This window comes from Saccoglossus kowalevskii, chromosome 10 (assembly GCF_978046115.1).
Source record: "Saccoglossus kowalevskii chromosome 10, keSacKowa6.1, whole genome shotgun sequence".
Lineage (NCBI taxonomy): Eukaryota > Metazoa > Hemichordata > Enteropneusta > Harrimaniidae > Saccoglossus > Saccoglossus kowalevskii.
In genome coordinates this window covers 35,818,808-35,833,327 of record NC_140650.1, presented here as the reverse complement: position 1 = coordinate 35,833,327, position 14,520 = coordinate 35,818,808, and the positions used below count along the sequence as shown (strand labels likewise).

General features: G+C 36.4%; 1 protein-coding gene across 2 annotated transcripts in view; it reads left to right on the top strand.

The window, feature by feature from the left end:
* LOC102807339 (FHF complex subunit HOOK interacting protein 2A-like) overlaps positions 1-14,520 on the top strand; it is a 58,277-nt gene that overhangs the window by 22,219 nt on the left and 21,538 nt on the right. For both annotated transcript variants that reach the window (XM_085504564.1, XM_085504565.1), the window contains exons 8-10: positions 474-665; positions 2,626-2,815; positions 4,497-5,101. In XM_085504564.1, the coding sequence (XP_085360690.1) occupies positions 474-665; positions 2,626-2,815; positions 4,497-5,101 (987 nt within the window). The remainder of the gene's footprint in view (positions 1-473; positions 666-2,625; positions 2,816-4,496; positions 5,102-14,520) is intronic.

Below are 14,520 nucleotides of genomic sequence, written 5' to 3'. Positions count from 1 at the left end.
ATCTCTCACTAGATTAAGACCCAGTGAAAATTCAAATTTCATTATAAACTAGTGAAATCAAAGTAAATCTGTTAAAACTCACTGTCTATTTTTTCTTTCACAGTATATTGTTTTCATTTCCTCTACTTTGCTTTGTATAAACTATTCCCTTTGATTCAAACTTAATCAGACAAGTAGAATATCATCAAACACAAAACTTACAGTCAAAATATAATTACATTCAGTAGTGCACAGCTATTAGATTAGTTGGTACATACAGGATGAATATTTGTGGAGAAAACATAAGATTGCTTTATGTTTAGAGATACCATACTAAGTGACAGTTCTTGTATGTACCGGTAGCTGTGTTCATTCTGACATTTGATGATATAATTCCCTTTTGACTTGTGCATGAACCATCAAATCTCCCAAGTACTAAACCTGTTTCTGCATTTTATTGATAAAAACAAATTTGCCTTATTTTCTCCATTCAGACTTGATCTCTATAGTGAAGATGAAGATGACTGTGCATTTCCAGGGAAACGAGCATTAATATCACTGCTATCCTGGTTTGATTATTGTGATGAACTAATAAAAAATGCTCACCCATTAATTGGCAAACTCTTGGCTAAAGAAATAAAAGAAAGATTTTATGTACCTGTTCTGGAGCCATTACTTTTACAAGCGTAAGTGTTTACAGAACTGCAAATGAAAATTAAAGAAGTGTATGGACAATTATGGACACTATTTTGTGAATATATATGTGAATACATTGTATATGCACTTTATAATCAAATAGAATTATATCTTGTGGTTGTCTCTGCATTTGCAACCACATGTTTAGTCCCTGTTCGGACGCAGTCCAAAAAACAGGGACTTATGTTTTGACCTCCGTGTGTGTGTGTGCGTGCGTGTGTGCGTCCGGACCTGTATCTTAGAAATGCCTGGACCAATCACAATCAAACTTCACACATACATCATACATGATATTATACATATGCACGTCAATTTGTTTCACAATCTGATTCAAGATGGCCGAATGGCGGCCATTTTCGTGCTAAAAATCATCAAAATCAAGCATTTCTCGGCTGTTTACAGATGGATTTTGTTCAAACTTGGTATATACATTAGACATTATGGGATCTTGATGCAAATAATTTTGTTTTTCAGATAATATTCAAAATGGCCAACTGGCGGTCATTTTGTTTTAATGAATGTGGTTCTCGTGCCATATCTTTGACTTGCTATCACTGATTATGTTCAAATTTTAAATATTCATTATACATCATGTCATAGACAGATATATTGGTTTGACGATCCTATTCAAAATGGCCAAATGGTGGCCATTTTTGTGCCAAAAAATCATCAAATATCAAGCATTTCTGGTATTTATGGATGGATTTCGTTCAAACTTGGTACATATATTAGACATTACCGGTACATGTTCCTGATGCACATCATTTATTTTTTCAGATCAGATTCAAAATGGCTGTCTGGCGGCCAATTTGTTTTAATGAATGGGTTTCTAGACCTATATCTCCGACTTGTTTTGACTGATTATGTTCAAATTTTAAATATTCATTATACATCAAGTCATAGATTAACAGATATATTGGTTCGACGATCCTATTCAAAATGGCCGAATGGTGGTCATTTTTGTGCTAAAAAATCATCAAATATCAAGCATTTCTGGCATTTATGGATGGATTTCGTTCAAACTTGGTACATACATTAGACATTATGGATTCCTGATGCACATCATTTTATTTTTCAGATTGGATTCAAAATGGCTGACTGGCGACCATTTTGTTTTAATGATTGGGCCTCTAGAGCCATGTCTCTTAAATGCTTTGACTGATTATGTTCAAATTTTATATATTCGTTATACATCATGTTATATATATACATGTATTCAAAATGGTTGATTTTGAATGCTGTTCCAGAGCAATATCTCTCAATATGGACAAGTACTTCTTTGACGATCAGATACAAATGTCAATCATTTTAATGTTAAAAAATCATATTTCTGACATGGTTATATTCCAGCTATATTACTATAAAAAAACTATATATCTTAAGTTTGATAACTAACGGGGACTGTGCCATGCATGGCTTGTTTTTTCATTCATTCAATTGTTTAGTTTGAACTTTTTTTTGAAGAAGTTACCATTTATAAATTTCTGTAAATAATACATCAAATCTCAGCTTTATCTCATTTGTAATGAGTGAACGGTAAATTATTCTTATTTGTGAAATGGCTGACAAACCATAATACCCATTTTTCTCTCCAGTTTTATAAACATATAATGGTTAATATGTAAATTACATATTAATAATAGTTTGGGAGAACACTGTAGGCAATGTTTAATTTTTATTTATTTAATCTGGGATTTTTTTCATTCATTTCACTAATTGAAAACAGATTCTTACTCTCAAAAAAAAAACCTATCTTTGTCCATGAATTGAAAAATGCAAACATTTTCAAACAATTTCCATAGGAAGCCCCATGTTAATGATTATTTTGGTAACATATTTTTATCTGATTTTGTCAATAATAAAAGTATAAAATACTAGTAAAACCATATTGTAAAAGTGATGAAATCTGTCTTCAATTGTAGCCTTAACTGTGTTCTGTTTTTTTCACAGTTCTGAAGTTGGTATTTTAACATGTACCGCTCTCTTAATCAAACTTGTCAAGATGACAACCTCTGAGTCATTGTTATCAGTGACAGTGTATTTTCTACTTGGTGATGCCACTGCCAAAGAAACACCTGGAGAAGCAAGTCATAAACTCAGACATAGATTCATTGAAAGATGTGATCATTTGTCAGATGAGGTATGTTAGAAGAATCAGACTTTTACTTGTTATCAATTCATTTAATCAACTCAATTAAAACCAAGGTTAACACAACTGTACTTAAAATAGAGAAAATAGAACTAAAAAATGCTTCTTTGGCATGACTTCAAAACAACAGTGAAATTGCATTGTATATTGAAATTGAACTCTCAGATCATCCCTATAGCCTTCCATAGATTTAAAAAAAAACATCTATACCCCTCTACCATAGACCCAGTGCTTTACACAAACCCATCTACACCCCACTACCATAGACTCAGTGCTTTAGTAAAACCCATCTATACCCCACTACCATAGACTCAGTGCTTTAGTAAAACCCCTCTACACCCCACTACGAAAGACCCAGTGCTTTAGTAAAACCCATCTACACCCCACTACGAAAGACCCAGTGCTTTAGTAAAACCCATCTACATCCCACTACCATAGACTCAGTGCTTTAGTAAAACCCATCTATACCTCACTACCATAGAGCAAGTGCTTTAGTAAAACCCATCTATACCCCACTACCATAGACTCAGTGCTTTAGTAAAACCCATCTATACCCCACTACCATAGAGCAAGTGCTTTACAAAAACCCAATCTACACCCCACTACTATAGACCCAGTGCTTTAGTAAAACCCATCTATACCCACTACCATGGACTCAGTGCTTTAGTAAAACCCATCTATACCCCACTACCATAGAGCAAGTGCTTTACAAAAACCCAATCTACACCCCACTACCAAAGGCTCAATGCTTTAGTAAAACCCAATCTACACCCCACTATAGACCCAAAGCCCATTATTGATTTTTTCAGATTAGTGTACAGGGTTCTCCCCATAGTGGACGGTGCTGGACGGCCCCATCCAGAACTCAGAATCCGACCGGGACAAAAAGTTGCTGTTTATGATGAAAACACTGACCACTGGACCATCATTCTATTCTCCTTGTTGGTTTTAGCACACAATAACATAATGCAAAAATTAACACAGAACAAAATGTTATTGAAACAAGACACTGCTGTTCAAAATCAACATGTGTGACATTAGCCTAATGTGTCTTTGTTTGAACCTTCTCCGATTGACATTCTGCATTGCAGTTTAATTCTGTGTAGGATTTGTTGAGGTGCACAATAACTTGCTCACCTCACCTGCTGGGATGCATCAGGCTGTCGTTAGTTTAATCTGCACTTGAGTGTAGTAAGCTTCGTTGATGTTTTTGGCTTCGTGACCTGTTCCTAAAATTAAATTCATAAGCTATATTTAGTCAGCGATACAAGGAATACTTATTTCTCACTATTAATGTGATTTATCAGTATTCCATTAGAAAAGAAAACATTAAATTCTTGTTTCCACTTTGGCCGTAACAAACGACATGCTTTGAAAAAATGGCTGCCAGATCAGAGGTCAATGTTTCAATATATGTATTTAAGATGTGATTGCGAAAATAAAGTGTACCGGTATATATTTTTTTCACTTTTATCAAAGCAAATTAATTTTGCATTGAAATATTTAAAATAAAAGTTAAATTATTTAAAGTAGTAAAATCGTAACTTTTAGGATGGCAAAATAAATATTAATTAGCTCATGAATATTAATTAGTGACCAACACTCAAATCAGGCTGGGGAGAACCCTGAGTATACTATCCCGTATCTTTACATGTCTTATTGATTCTTACAGATTAGTATATTGTCCTTGAAATTGTTTGAAGTACTGTTACTAAAGCCTCATGAACATATCATCAATAACCTGGTACTTCGTAATTTAGCTCCACGAACATATCATGCATCATCTGAACTCCTTGCAACTGAAGAATATTTTGAAAGTGATATAGACACAACAGAGGATGATGTGAGTGAGAGAACGGATAGCCCAATGTTTGATGACTCAGATTTACCACCACTTGAATTAGAAGCTTTTGATGATCCAGTTCTTGCTGATGACTTCCCAGTAGAAATACCGGATCAGTTGTTTGATGTGGAAAAGATGGAAAATCAGATCCTGGAGAAGCTTGCAGTGGAGAATCAAATTTTGAATAATGATTTTGAAGACAAGGGTGAGCACAAAGAAGAGGAACAAACAGTTGTTGAAGTTGTCAACCATGATAATTTTGCTGAGGAAGTTGCAGCTGTGGAGAAGGCAACAAAATTGTCCCCACGATCACAGACTTCGTCTAATGCAGCATCTTCCATAGCTTCTGGCTCAATAGTCATGGATGTTACTTCCAATGCTTCTGGATCTGTACTCGTAGAAGAAAGACCAGGAATACATGCTGTAGTAAACAGGTATGAAATACTACAATACACATTTGTCATTGGTGTATTTGACCAACATCAAGAATGTTTTTTGTTTGTTCATCAGAGAAGACTTGTATTCCTGGGGAAGCTGGTGTTCTATCAGATAGAGATAAAATATACTAGGTGTGTGTGTGTGTGTGTGTGTGTGTGTGTGTGTGTGTGTGTGTGTGTGTGTGTGTGTGTGTGTGTGTGTGTGATATGTCTGTTCACAGTACATTTCATTGTGGATTTGGGCTTAACTTAATTTTTTGCTCCTGTGTGTGAAGTGTGTCTATGTGTGTGTCTTCTTAATATTGTGACAACGTCCATTTAATTTTACACCTACCAAGTGATGACAAACCTACCAAGTGACGACCCTCACCCTTTTTCATAATTTATATTATTATTGCATAGCTCAGAGCTGGTTAGTTTTTGGTTGAAATATGTGCATGTTAATTTTAAGCCTTTACACTTTTTACTTAACTATTCAACATATTTCAATGAAACTTCATACATCAACGCTCTGGGATAATGCACTGACCTGATTAGTTTTTGATTGAAATCCATACATATTAATGACCTAATTAGCCAATTTTAAGCATTTACTCAAGTACCATTCAACAGACTTTAATGAAACATGGTACATAGATGCTCTGGGACAAGTCATTTACATGTTCAGTTTAGGGTTAAAATTTGTGTCTACTAATTACCTAATTTGCATAAATTAACCTATTTATATGTGCTCCACAGATAAATTGAGTACCACTCAACATTTTAATGAAACTAGGTACATACCGTAAAAACTCGATTAATTCGCGGTCTCTATTAATTCGCGCACCCATTTTATTTTCGAACGCTAATTTTTAAATGTATCCTTTTAATTCGCGGCGTTCAAAAACATGTTTAAAATTGTATCCTATTAATTCGCGGGCCAGAATAAAGTGGATAACTCAGAATATATTGCATGAAGACATTAAAAATATACATTTTGTTTGAGTTTTTATGTTATCAGTACTTGGTGTAGCCGCAATCGCAGATGATCTCCGTCATCCATGGAGCTAAAAAAAGAAGGAGACTGGACTAGTTTTAATCCTACTTGAGTCTTTTGTTTTAAGCTGATTATTCTTTTGTGTTTACGCGCCTTTCATGTCGATGACTTCTGCCGGCTGCCGTCACACTGATTATTCAGCCGTCACCGCCTTCCTAAGGTGTGACGATCATTTTTGTTCTGCGCAGTTGACGTCAAAGGTCGGTGAACATGCGCGTAGCGGTAATTACGGAAGAGTGTCGTCAGTTCTACAGGTCTGCGTTTGAGTCATGGAAATCGGACAGGTTTTCAGCAAGTTATTACAATGTATGTGGTTCTCGTAATGTTGAAAACATTGCTCACAAGAAATTGATTATATACCCTATATATCAAATATGTTTTTGAAATACAGTCCCTCACCCCCTTGGCCATTTTCGCCGATTTTTAGTTGCCGGAGTGATTCACGTCCCAAATTTTGGTTCTCCGAGCGTCTCTAATAAATACCCTATCTAACCGCTGGACTGAATTAGCTAAATTATGAAAAATTCATAGAAGATTGGGCAAAAATCGGTCGTTTTTGGCCTCATCGTTTTTTTTGCTCGGAAACGCAAGGGCGATAAGACTCGATTTTCAAGAACGCAGGTCGCTCGGATCGGACGGTTTCTATTGTTTCGAGTCTGTTGTGTATCTAGAAACATAACAACTTTGTTTTTTGGTGAATATAGAACATGCTCTGTTCCAATAAAGGATTTTGATATGCAAATCGAACAATTTTAATAGTTCCTTATTGTAACGTCTCCCATATAAATAGTCATCTACTCCCCAGAATTTGACAATGGTACTAGCCCAGAATTGATTTTCTGTTCAGCGCGTCTTTGATTGTAGCAATGTTTACGCCACTGTGCGAAAATACGCAACACTCGCGAATTTGGCAACATTCACTTGGACGTTTTAGGATAGTGGGAATAGAAGCAAATAGATGGAAATGCCAGCTACACACTCATGAAGATTGATGATTCGATTGCTGGCCGGGATAGATGGATTAAGTGTTCATTTCTATGCATATTGTCTACATCTGCGATTCTCAATTTCGATGTGTAAAATCATATCGCTGCTGTGGACGGCGACTGCTGACAGATTGTTTTGGTTCTGCGGCTCTCTTGGCATGGACAACTGATTTTTAGGTTTCTGTTTTTTTGATATTCTGACGTTCACTTGGTCGTATTTTGTATATATCACTCAGACACTGACAACAAGTAAGTAAACGGGCCGGAACATAATCAACATGCCAGTGGGACTCTGAAGGCCCCGGAGAAAGCGCCATCTTACAACCCTAGCCCTGCGTACATGGCTGTGTAGGGGTGATATTTACATTGGGCTTCTTACGCCACCCCAACACAGCCATGTGAACGGTCACTATGATTTTTTAAAACCCCACATCCCCAGCGGACGTGGCATGGAAAATTACATTTTTTTTCAGAAACTTAACTATCCTCCATCAGTAAATGGCACCGATCGTTTCAATAACATTTAATGAACACTCGGTTTGTACCTTACGCATGTCTTGACAATTATAAAGTGGAAAAATTCACGTTTTGTCGTCAAACTCGCATTTGTCAACAAACTGTGGCAGCCATCTTGAATCACGCTTGACTTAATTGATTAACAGTGATCACGTGATACAACTTTTTCTTGACGTCACAGCAGCGAAAAAGAAATCTGCATGTACTTTCATCGAATCCCGTTCAACGAACACTATAAAGAAACATGAATACAACTGTTCAATAAATATTTCATGAATTTATTATTCATTTATTGTGTAATTGTTTTGAAAATTAACATAAATAAATGATGTATTATAACTAAAATTTAATTTATTTTTAATTTTAAAAACCCATCATGCTGAGCAGTCTCCACCCATCTTTGATCACAGATGTTGTGTTGAGCTGTATATATTTGAGACACATCTGTAGCAGCTATAACCTCCATCATTAAGATTTAGTATACTTTTCTGCCAAGCATGATGGATAACAAAATAATATATTACTTTTCAAAATTAAAGTATTTTTTCTTGAAAATAACTGAAAATTTAAACATTTTAGTCAAAAACCACAACAATTATTTGTAAAACAAGTTTTATATTGATTTTCCTCATAGAAAACATGTTTTCGTCATTCAGCTCTGACGTCACAGTAAAAAGTTTTATCACGTGATCAATCTCGCGTGACCAAAATGGCGTCTCTGTTTATATACTTAAGTACCATGTATACGCATTTTGGGCAATAAATAGTCTGTTTTAACATCCAAAACTCCCCTACAGTACATCAATTCAACAACCGAGTGTTCATTACTGTATGTTAAGGTGATCGACGCTGCTTTTGGTGCAAAGAGGTACGAATTCGTCCCGAAATGAGACATTTTGTATGACATGTGTAGTGTTTTTGAAAATGCCTATGGTCGTTCACAGGGCTGTGTATTGGGTAGCAGATAAAGTTCCGATGAATAGGAGCGCCTCCACATTCACAGACCTGTACACAGAGCTACTTACAACCCGGGCTTACAACATTAATGAACGAAATTTACATTACAATTTCATGCTTTCGAACAATCTGATATTTATGCTGGATAACAAAGTATAGAGTAATCCGACGAGCGCTTCTCGAAAGTACACCCTCATACGCTGCCGCCATTACTGGGGGGCATATACCACTCACAGTCATGGCGTCTCATAACAAATTACGTAAAAATAATAATATTTATAAATTACATGCGAACTCGTACTATTGTCACCACTACAAACTCACCTACAAACATTTAATAAGTATTTCCAACGAGTATTTCCATGGATATTTGGAAAGATGATGTTAGAGACTGGCTAACATGTGGGGCCGAATGATCAACGGAAGGAGGTCAACCTAGAGGACTGTACTCGGGGCTAGAGACTGGCCAAAGCTGGAAATTCTGACTTTGTGTAGAAATTGTTGTACAACATGATTTTGTTTCGTTTGTGTGCGTCCAAATCGTTTTTTGCATGTACAGAGTTAAGCTGTTTTCCAAAACGATCAATGGAGAACAGACGTAGGAGAATTATTCTCGTTAGTAACTGGGTAGTCCCCTACCAACACGGTCGGTGTACAGAATCGTAGGTTGTTCATATGGTACGATTTACGGTAATTGTTGTTGTAGAGACTTACTAGGTTTAGTGGATAGTCATTCTTTGTAGAAAATGATGGGCATTGATCGCCAAGAAGATCATTGTAACTACACTGATGAAAATAACATAGCAGCTCCGTCAAGCAATTTCATAACTATTCAAAATATTTAGGCATTTGAATGTTAATAACGAATGCTGATGTAGAAAAAAATAAATAAAAACCAAAACTCTGCCCTTTGGACATCTCAGAGAAAGCTACGTATCACAAGTAGTGCAGCTGCAAGCGTCCCAACGAAACTGAACACCTGACCGATCCCTCAAAATGGATTCGTAACCATGTTCACCTACGCTTCACAGGTAATGCAGCAACAACCGCAGCCAGTAGTTACTATACCCAGGTGCAAATTGCAATGTTTTGCTCAAGAAGAACAAAGTGCAAGTTTCTTATTGGGGTCCTAATGACTATGCGATTGCTGATGTTTCACTAGATTTACCATGCGCTGAAATATAAAAACACACCATGTTGATAACTTGTGATAAATTAGCTAAAAACCGCTATACAAAAGTTTCAATCTGAGCCCTGAAAAATACATTAAGGGCAAGGTCTTGACATTATGTACAGTAATTATAAACACTGACTCAGCATGCAACTCAACATGTTATTAGTCCCCGTTCGGACGAAGTCCGAAAACGGGGACTTATAATTCGGTCTCCGTCCACCCGTGTGTCCGTGCGTCTGTGCGTCCGTCCGGAGTCATATCTCAGAATCCCTTGGACCGATTCCGTTCATTCTTTGCATGTGCCTAGTACTTTATGTGGGACATATGCACATGCAGTGGTTTAGCGATTTGATTCAAAATGGCCAACTGGCAGCCATCTTGTTTTTTGAAAATGTTGTATTTTGGACATGCTTTGTCAGTTTTCATTCAAACTTGGTACATAGATTATACATGTTAGGATACATGTCCATGATGATTTATTTCACAATTGGATCAAAGATGGCCGACTGGCAGCCATCTTGTTTTTTGAAAATGTAATATTTTGGACATGCTTTGTCAGTTTTCATTCAAATTTAGTACATAGATCATACATGTTAGGATACATGTCCCCGACCGTCCGTGAGTTCCTGAGTCTGTCCGTCCGTCCGTGTGTCCGTGCGTCAGTCTGTCCGTCATATTTTAGAATCCTGTGGACCGATTCCGTTCATTCTTTGCATGTGCCTAGTACCTTATGTGGGACATATGCACATGCAGTAGTTTAGCGATTCGATTCAAAATGGCCGACTGGCAGCCATCTTGTTTTTTGAAAATGTTGTATTTTGGACATGCTTTGTCAGTTGTCATTCAAACTTGGTACATAAATTATACATGTTAGGATACATGTCCATGACGATTTATTTCACAATTGGATCAAAGATGGTCGACTGGCAGGCATCTTGTTTTTGTTTTTTTATGTGGTATCTTGGACGTGCTCTGTCAGTTTTCATTCAAATTTGGCACATACATGTACTTTATACATGTTAGGATGCATGTCCATGGCAATTTGTTTCAAAATCTGGTCAAGGATAGCCGATTGACAGCCATCTGACTTTTTGGCCTTACTACTATATTTCCACAATTTATGTACCATTTTCATTTGTATTTGGCACATCATACATATCAGTGTGTTTCATAATCAGATCAAAGATGGCCGAATAACGGCTGTTTTTATTTTGGCCATATTACTATGACACGAAACACGTGTTTTGATGTAAATAAACAATCTGTTGTATACGCCACTTGGAACTCAAGTTTCAAGGACACACTCGCGACAACCCCTCCGCTTTAATATGACGAGAACAAAGAGAACTTAACGGAGACTGTGTCATTTTCAATGACTTGTTATTTCCATTAATAAGAAATAAATAAAAAAATTATAAAAAACTGTGAGAACTATTTGAAGTTTACTTGTAGTAACAAGTCAACTAATTTTGTAAACACAAAGGCTGCTTTGATCAAGGAAGGCATGTTAAAGCACTGTCACTTAAATTGAAGGGTAACATTTGGCAACATCAATGCATGTGCGCTGAGATGCTGTTGTGCATCTTGTTAACAAGCCCTGAAGGTACTAGCACGACTGCTCTAGTCAACATTTAGCACAAACTTCAATGCATTGATTATGTCCAATTTCACAATTATAGACTCAACTTTACAATAATACATTTATGATCTTAACTTATGATCTTAACGCGGTGAAAGCATGAGAACTCAACATGGTGCTTTACATTGTACATGTATTTTACTGGTGTATTTAATACTGTCTACCAATTTCATGTACAAAGTAAACTACCAGTTTGTGAAAATGCACAGACTCATTTGTTCACATGCATATTATTTATATCAAGCTTTGATATGAATGTAAACAAAAGAGCCTGTGCATTTTATCAAACAGTTGACTTGCAAAATTACAATGAGAAATCAAAATCTAAATGTTGCATTATTATTGCAAGTGATCCACTTTTGGGGAACTATTGAAATAAATTCAAAACGTGGAAAATTACAAATTTATTTTTCACTTTTGCATTCTTCATATTGAAATCAATTTCTTCTTGAACATGAAGGGTTCCACACAGTGTTACTTCAAATCTTTCTGTCGTGATCACATTGAATGCAACATCACGAATAACATCTTCAAGTTTGTTTACAAACAAACGAGAATAATTGGTACCATTTTACATTTTTGTGAGACGGGAGCTTTTCATTTGTATCACTAGATGCGACGAAGTTTGCATTACTAAACATTCGTTTTACTGCTATAAATCGTTTTATTTTGACTTACCCGACTATCATTCATTGGAAAGAAGTATTTCTTTTGTATAATCTGCTTCCATTTCATCAGAAGCTTGGCAGATTCTGTTTTTTTTTTCGTTTGGATACCGGTGCATTTGGTAAAAGGGGTCCCAAATTCACCACTTCTGTCTGAAAAGGGGTATGTTATTTTACCCTGTCTGTATCTTTTTGTCATTATTTCTGTCTGAAAAGAGGACCATATTTTCCAAAGACTGACTCTAGATCTTGAGTGATCCAACATTCAGGAAAATTAAGCTGATTTTTTTCTTTTTGTAACTTCATTTCGGTCGTCAAATTATATCCTCGGAAGTCCATCTAGGTAAATAAAAATAGCTGACCACCCACCCCCATTTCCCGTAATAAATAAACCTGAAACGGATATCGATCCTCTGATTCGCTTTTTACCATTTATGCGTACTGTCTGGAAAGGGGTGTCAAATATCCACAGTTTGTCTGAAAAGGGGTAGGCAATTTGAGTTTATTTCTGTCTGATAAGGGGTAGGCGTTTCAAACAACCAGCTACACACTCCTGTCAGTATTTTTGCAAGTAGGCCCTCCCGGGGGTTGCCTACATTCGCACTCATCATGTGTCTTTGGTGAATGGATTTCGCACGTAGTTTGTTTCCATTTTTAAAAGTTTTTTATCGTTGTTCGTGCATCCTAGAAACTTAGTTTTTTTCTGACCCTCCCATGATCATAAAAACATTGAAACTATAACACTAGTTAAAATTATGGTATAAAATTTTGATCAAAACAATATTACACTGACGAAAGATTCCCACTCGATTATCGATACACGTTGCCCCCCGGTAAAGGCGGCCGTGAGCGTGCCGCCTACGGCGAAGGGGTAATTCATCTGCTTCTCGGATTCGTCTTATAAGTACTGTCTACAATATACTGCATAATGGAAATAACATACCTATCTAACCGCTGTTGATTTTTGTACAAAATTCCAAGAACACAAAATAAACAACTGACAACAATCGACAAAACAAAAACACTACACAGTCACTGTAGCCACACCAGTAAGAAAAAGATACTGTGGAACTCATTGCAAATGTAAATACAAAATAAATGTCAGTGAATACAATATTTAATAATTTGCAGCCTCCATGGACAAGTTCACAGCCTCTAATATTGCAAAACCGTTAGTTGTGAACTGAACTTTAAATCTCATCAGGATATCCACATGAAGTTACACAGATAGAAAAAAAATGCAATATTAAGACAAGAAAATTATGCTGTTTTTGTCAAGGCTATATACTAAATTCCCTTATTTTGAGTGTACTTTTAAAATGTAATCATAGTACAAATGTAAAGTAAACAAAATTATCAAGTGATTTTGGATTTGTTGGAAAAGTACTTGAAATGCTGTGACATGGTCTACCATTGGTGGTGGGAATTACCAAGCCAGTTTATAAAACAAGCCGGTAAGCTGGTTGGCATCCGCTCCGCTCAAAAACAAGTATCATGTTTTCGGCTGTTGCCATGGTAGGACATGAACGTGCAGCTAACGTCGGTTTATAACTAAAACCGGGCCCCGTACACAAGGTTCGCAAAAAAACGTTCAGTCCTTAGAAGTCACTTTATTTTATTGCTAGGACGTATTCTGCTGTTAAATTTATTATTTCCAACCGTTTTTGCGATAGTATTTTCCAGATTGAAACATGGAGGCAAAAAGCTCCATGATTGAAGGCAGCATTTACAGTTCATTCATAGTTCAAAGTTGCGTTGGGATTTACGTTGACAGAGTGTAACAATGTTGGCGCCGGTGATCTCTTACCAGTGCGCAACGTAGCCAAAAAAAAACAAAAACATGATCATATATACACTGCTATTTATAATAATATAAAGACTGGTAGGAGGTAATAAATTTGGGGCGAAAGTATTCAAAAATCAGTTTTTGGCTGTTGCTATGGCAGCGGTGAGCGAGAATTTGTTTTCAGATTTTACAACCTAACTAGAGTGAAGGTGTGACTTGCCTGCCAAGTTTGAACCAAACGGCCCAGCCAAAAAAATCACAGAAGAGTCAAATTTGTCGGTAATGAAAACAGATATCAAAAATTCAAATAGTAACTTAGTGCCCAAACTCAAGCTGAGTAGAATGATCTATGTCTGAAGAGTTTTATCCTAAATTTGTAGGAGGAGATTCATTTAGCACGAAGCTATCCAGTTTTTTGGCTGTTACTGTGGCAACGATAGGCCAATTTTTTTCTTCAGATTTTACCTAATAACTAGGGTGATGGTGTGACCTGCCTGTCAAGTTTGGGGGAAATAGGCCAAGCCAAAACAATCACAGAAGAATTAATACGTGAAAACACCGGAAACCATACACTCAGAAACACAAAATTGATTTTAAGGGCAATCCTAGAACGGATCGCCAATAGTGAACAAAAATGTTCGTAAATATTACTGACTG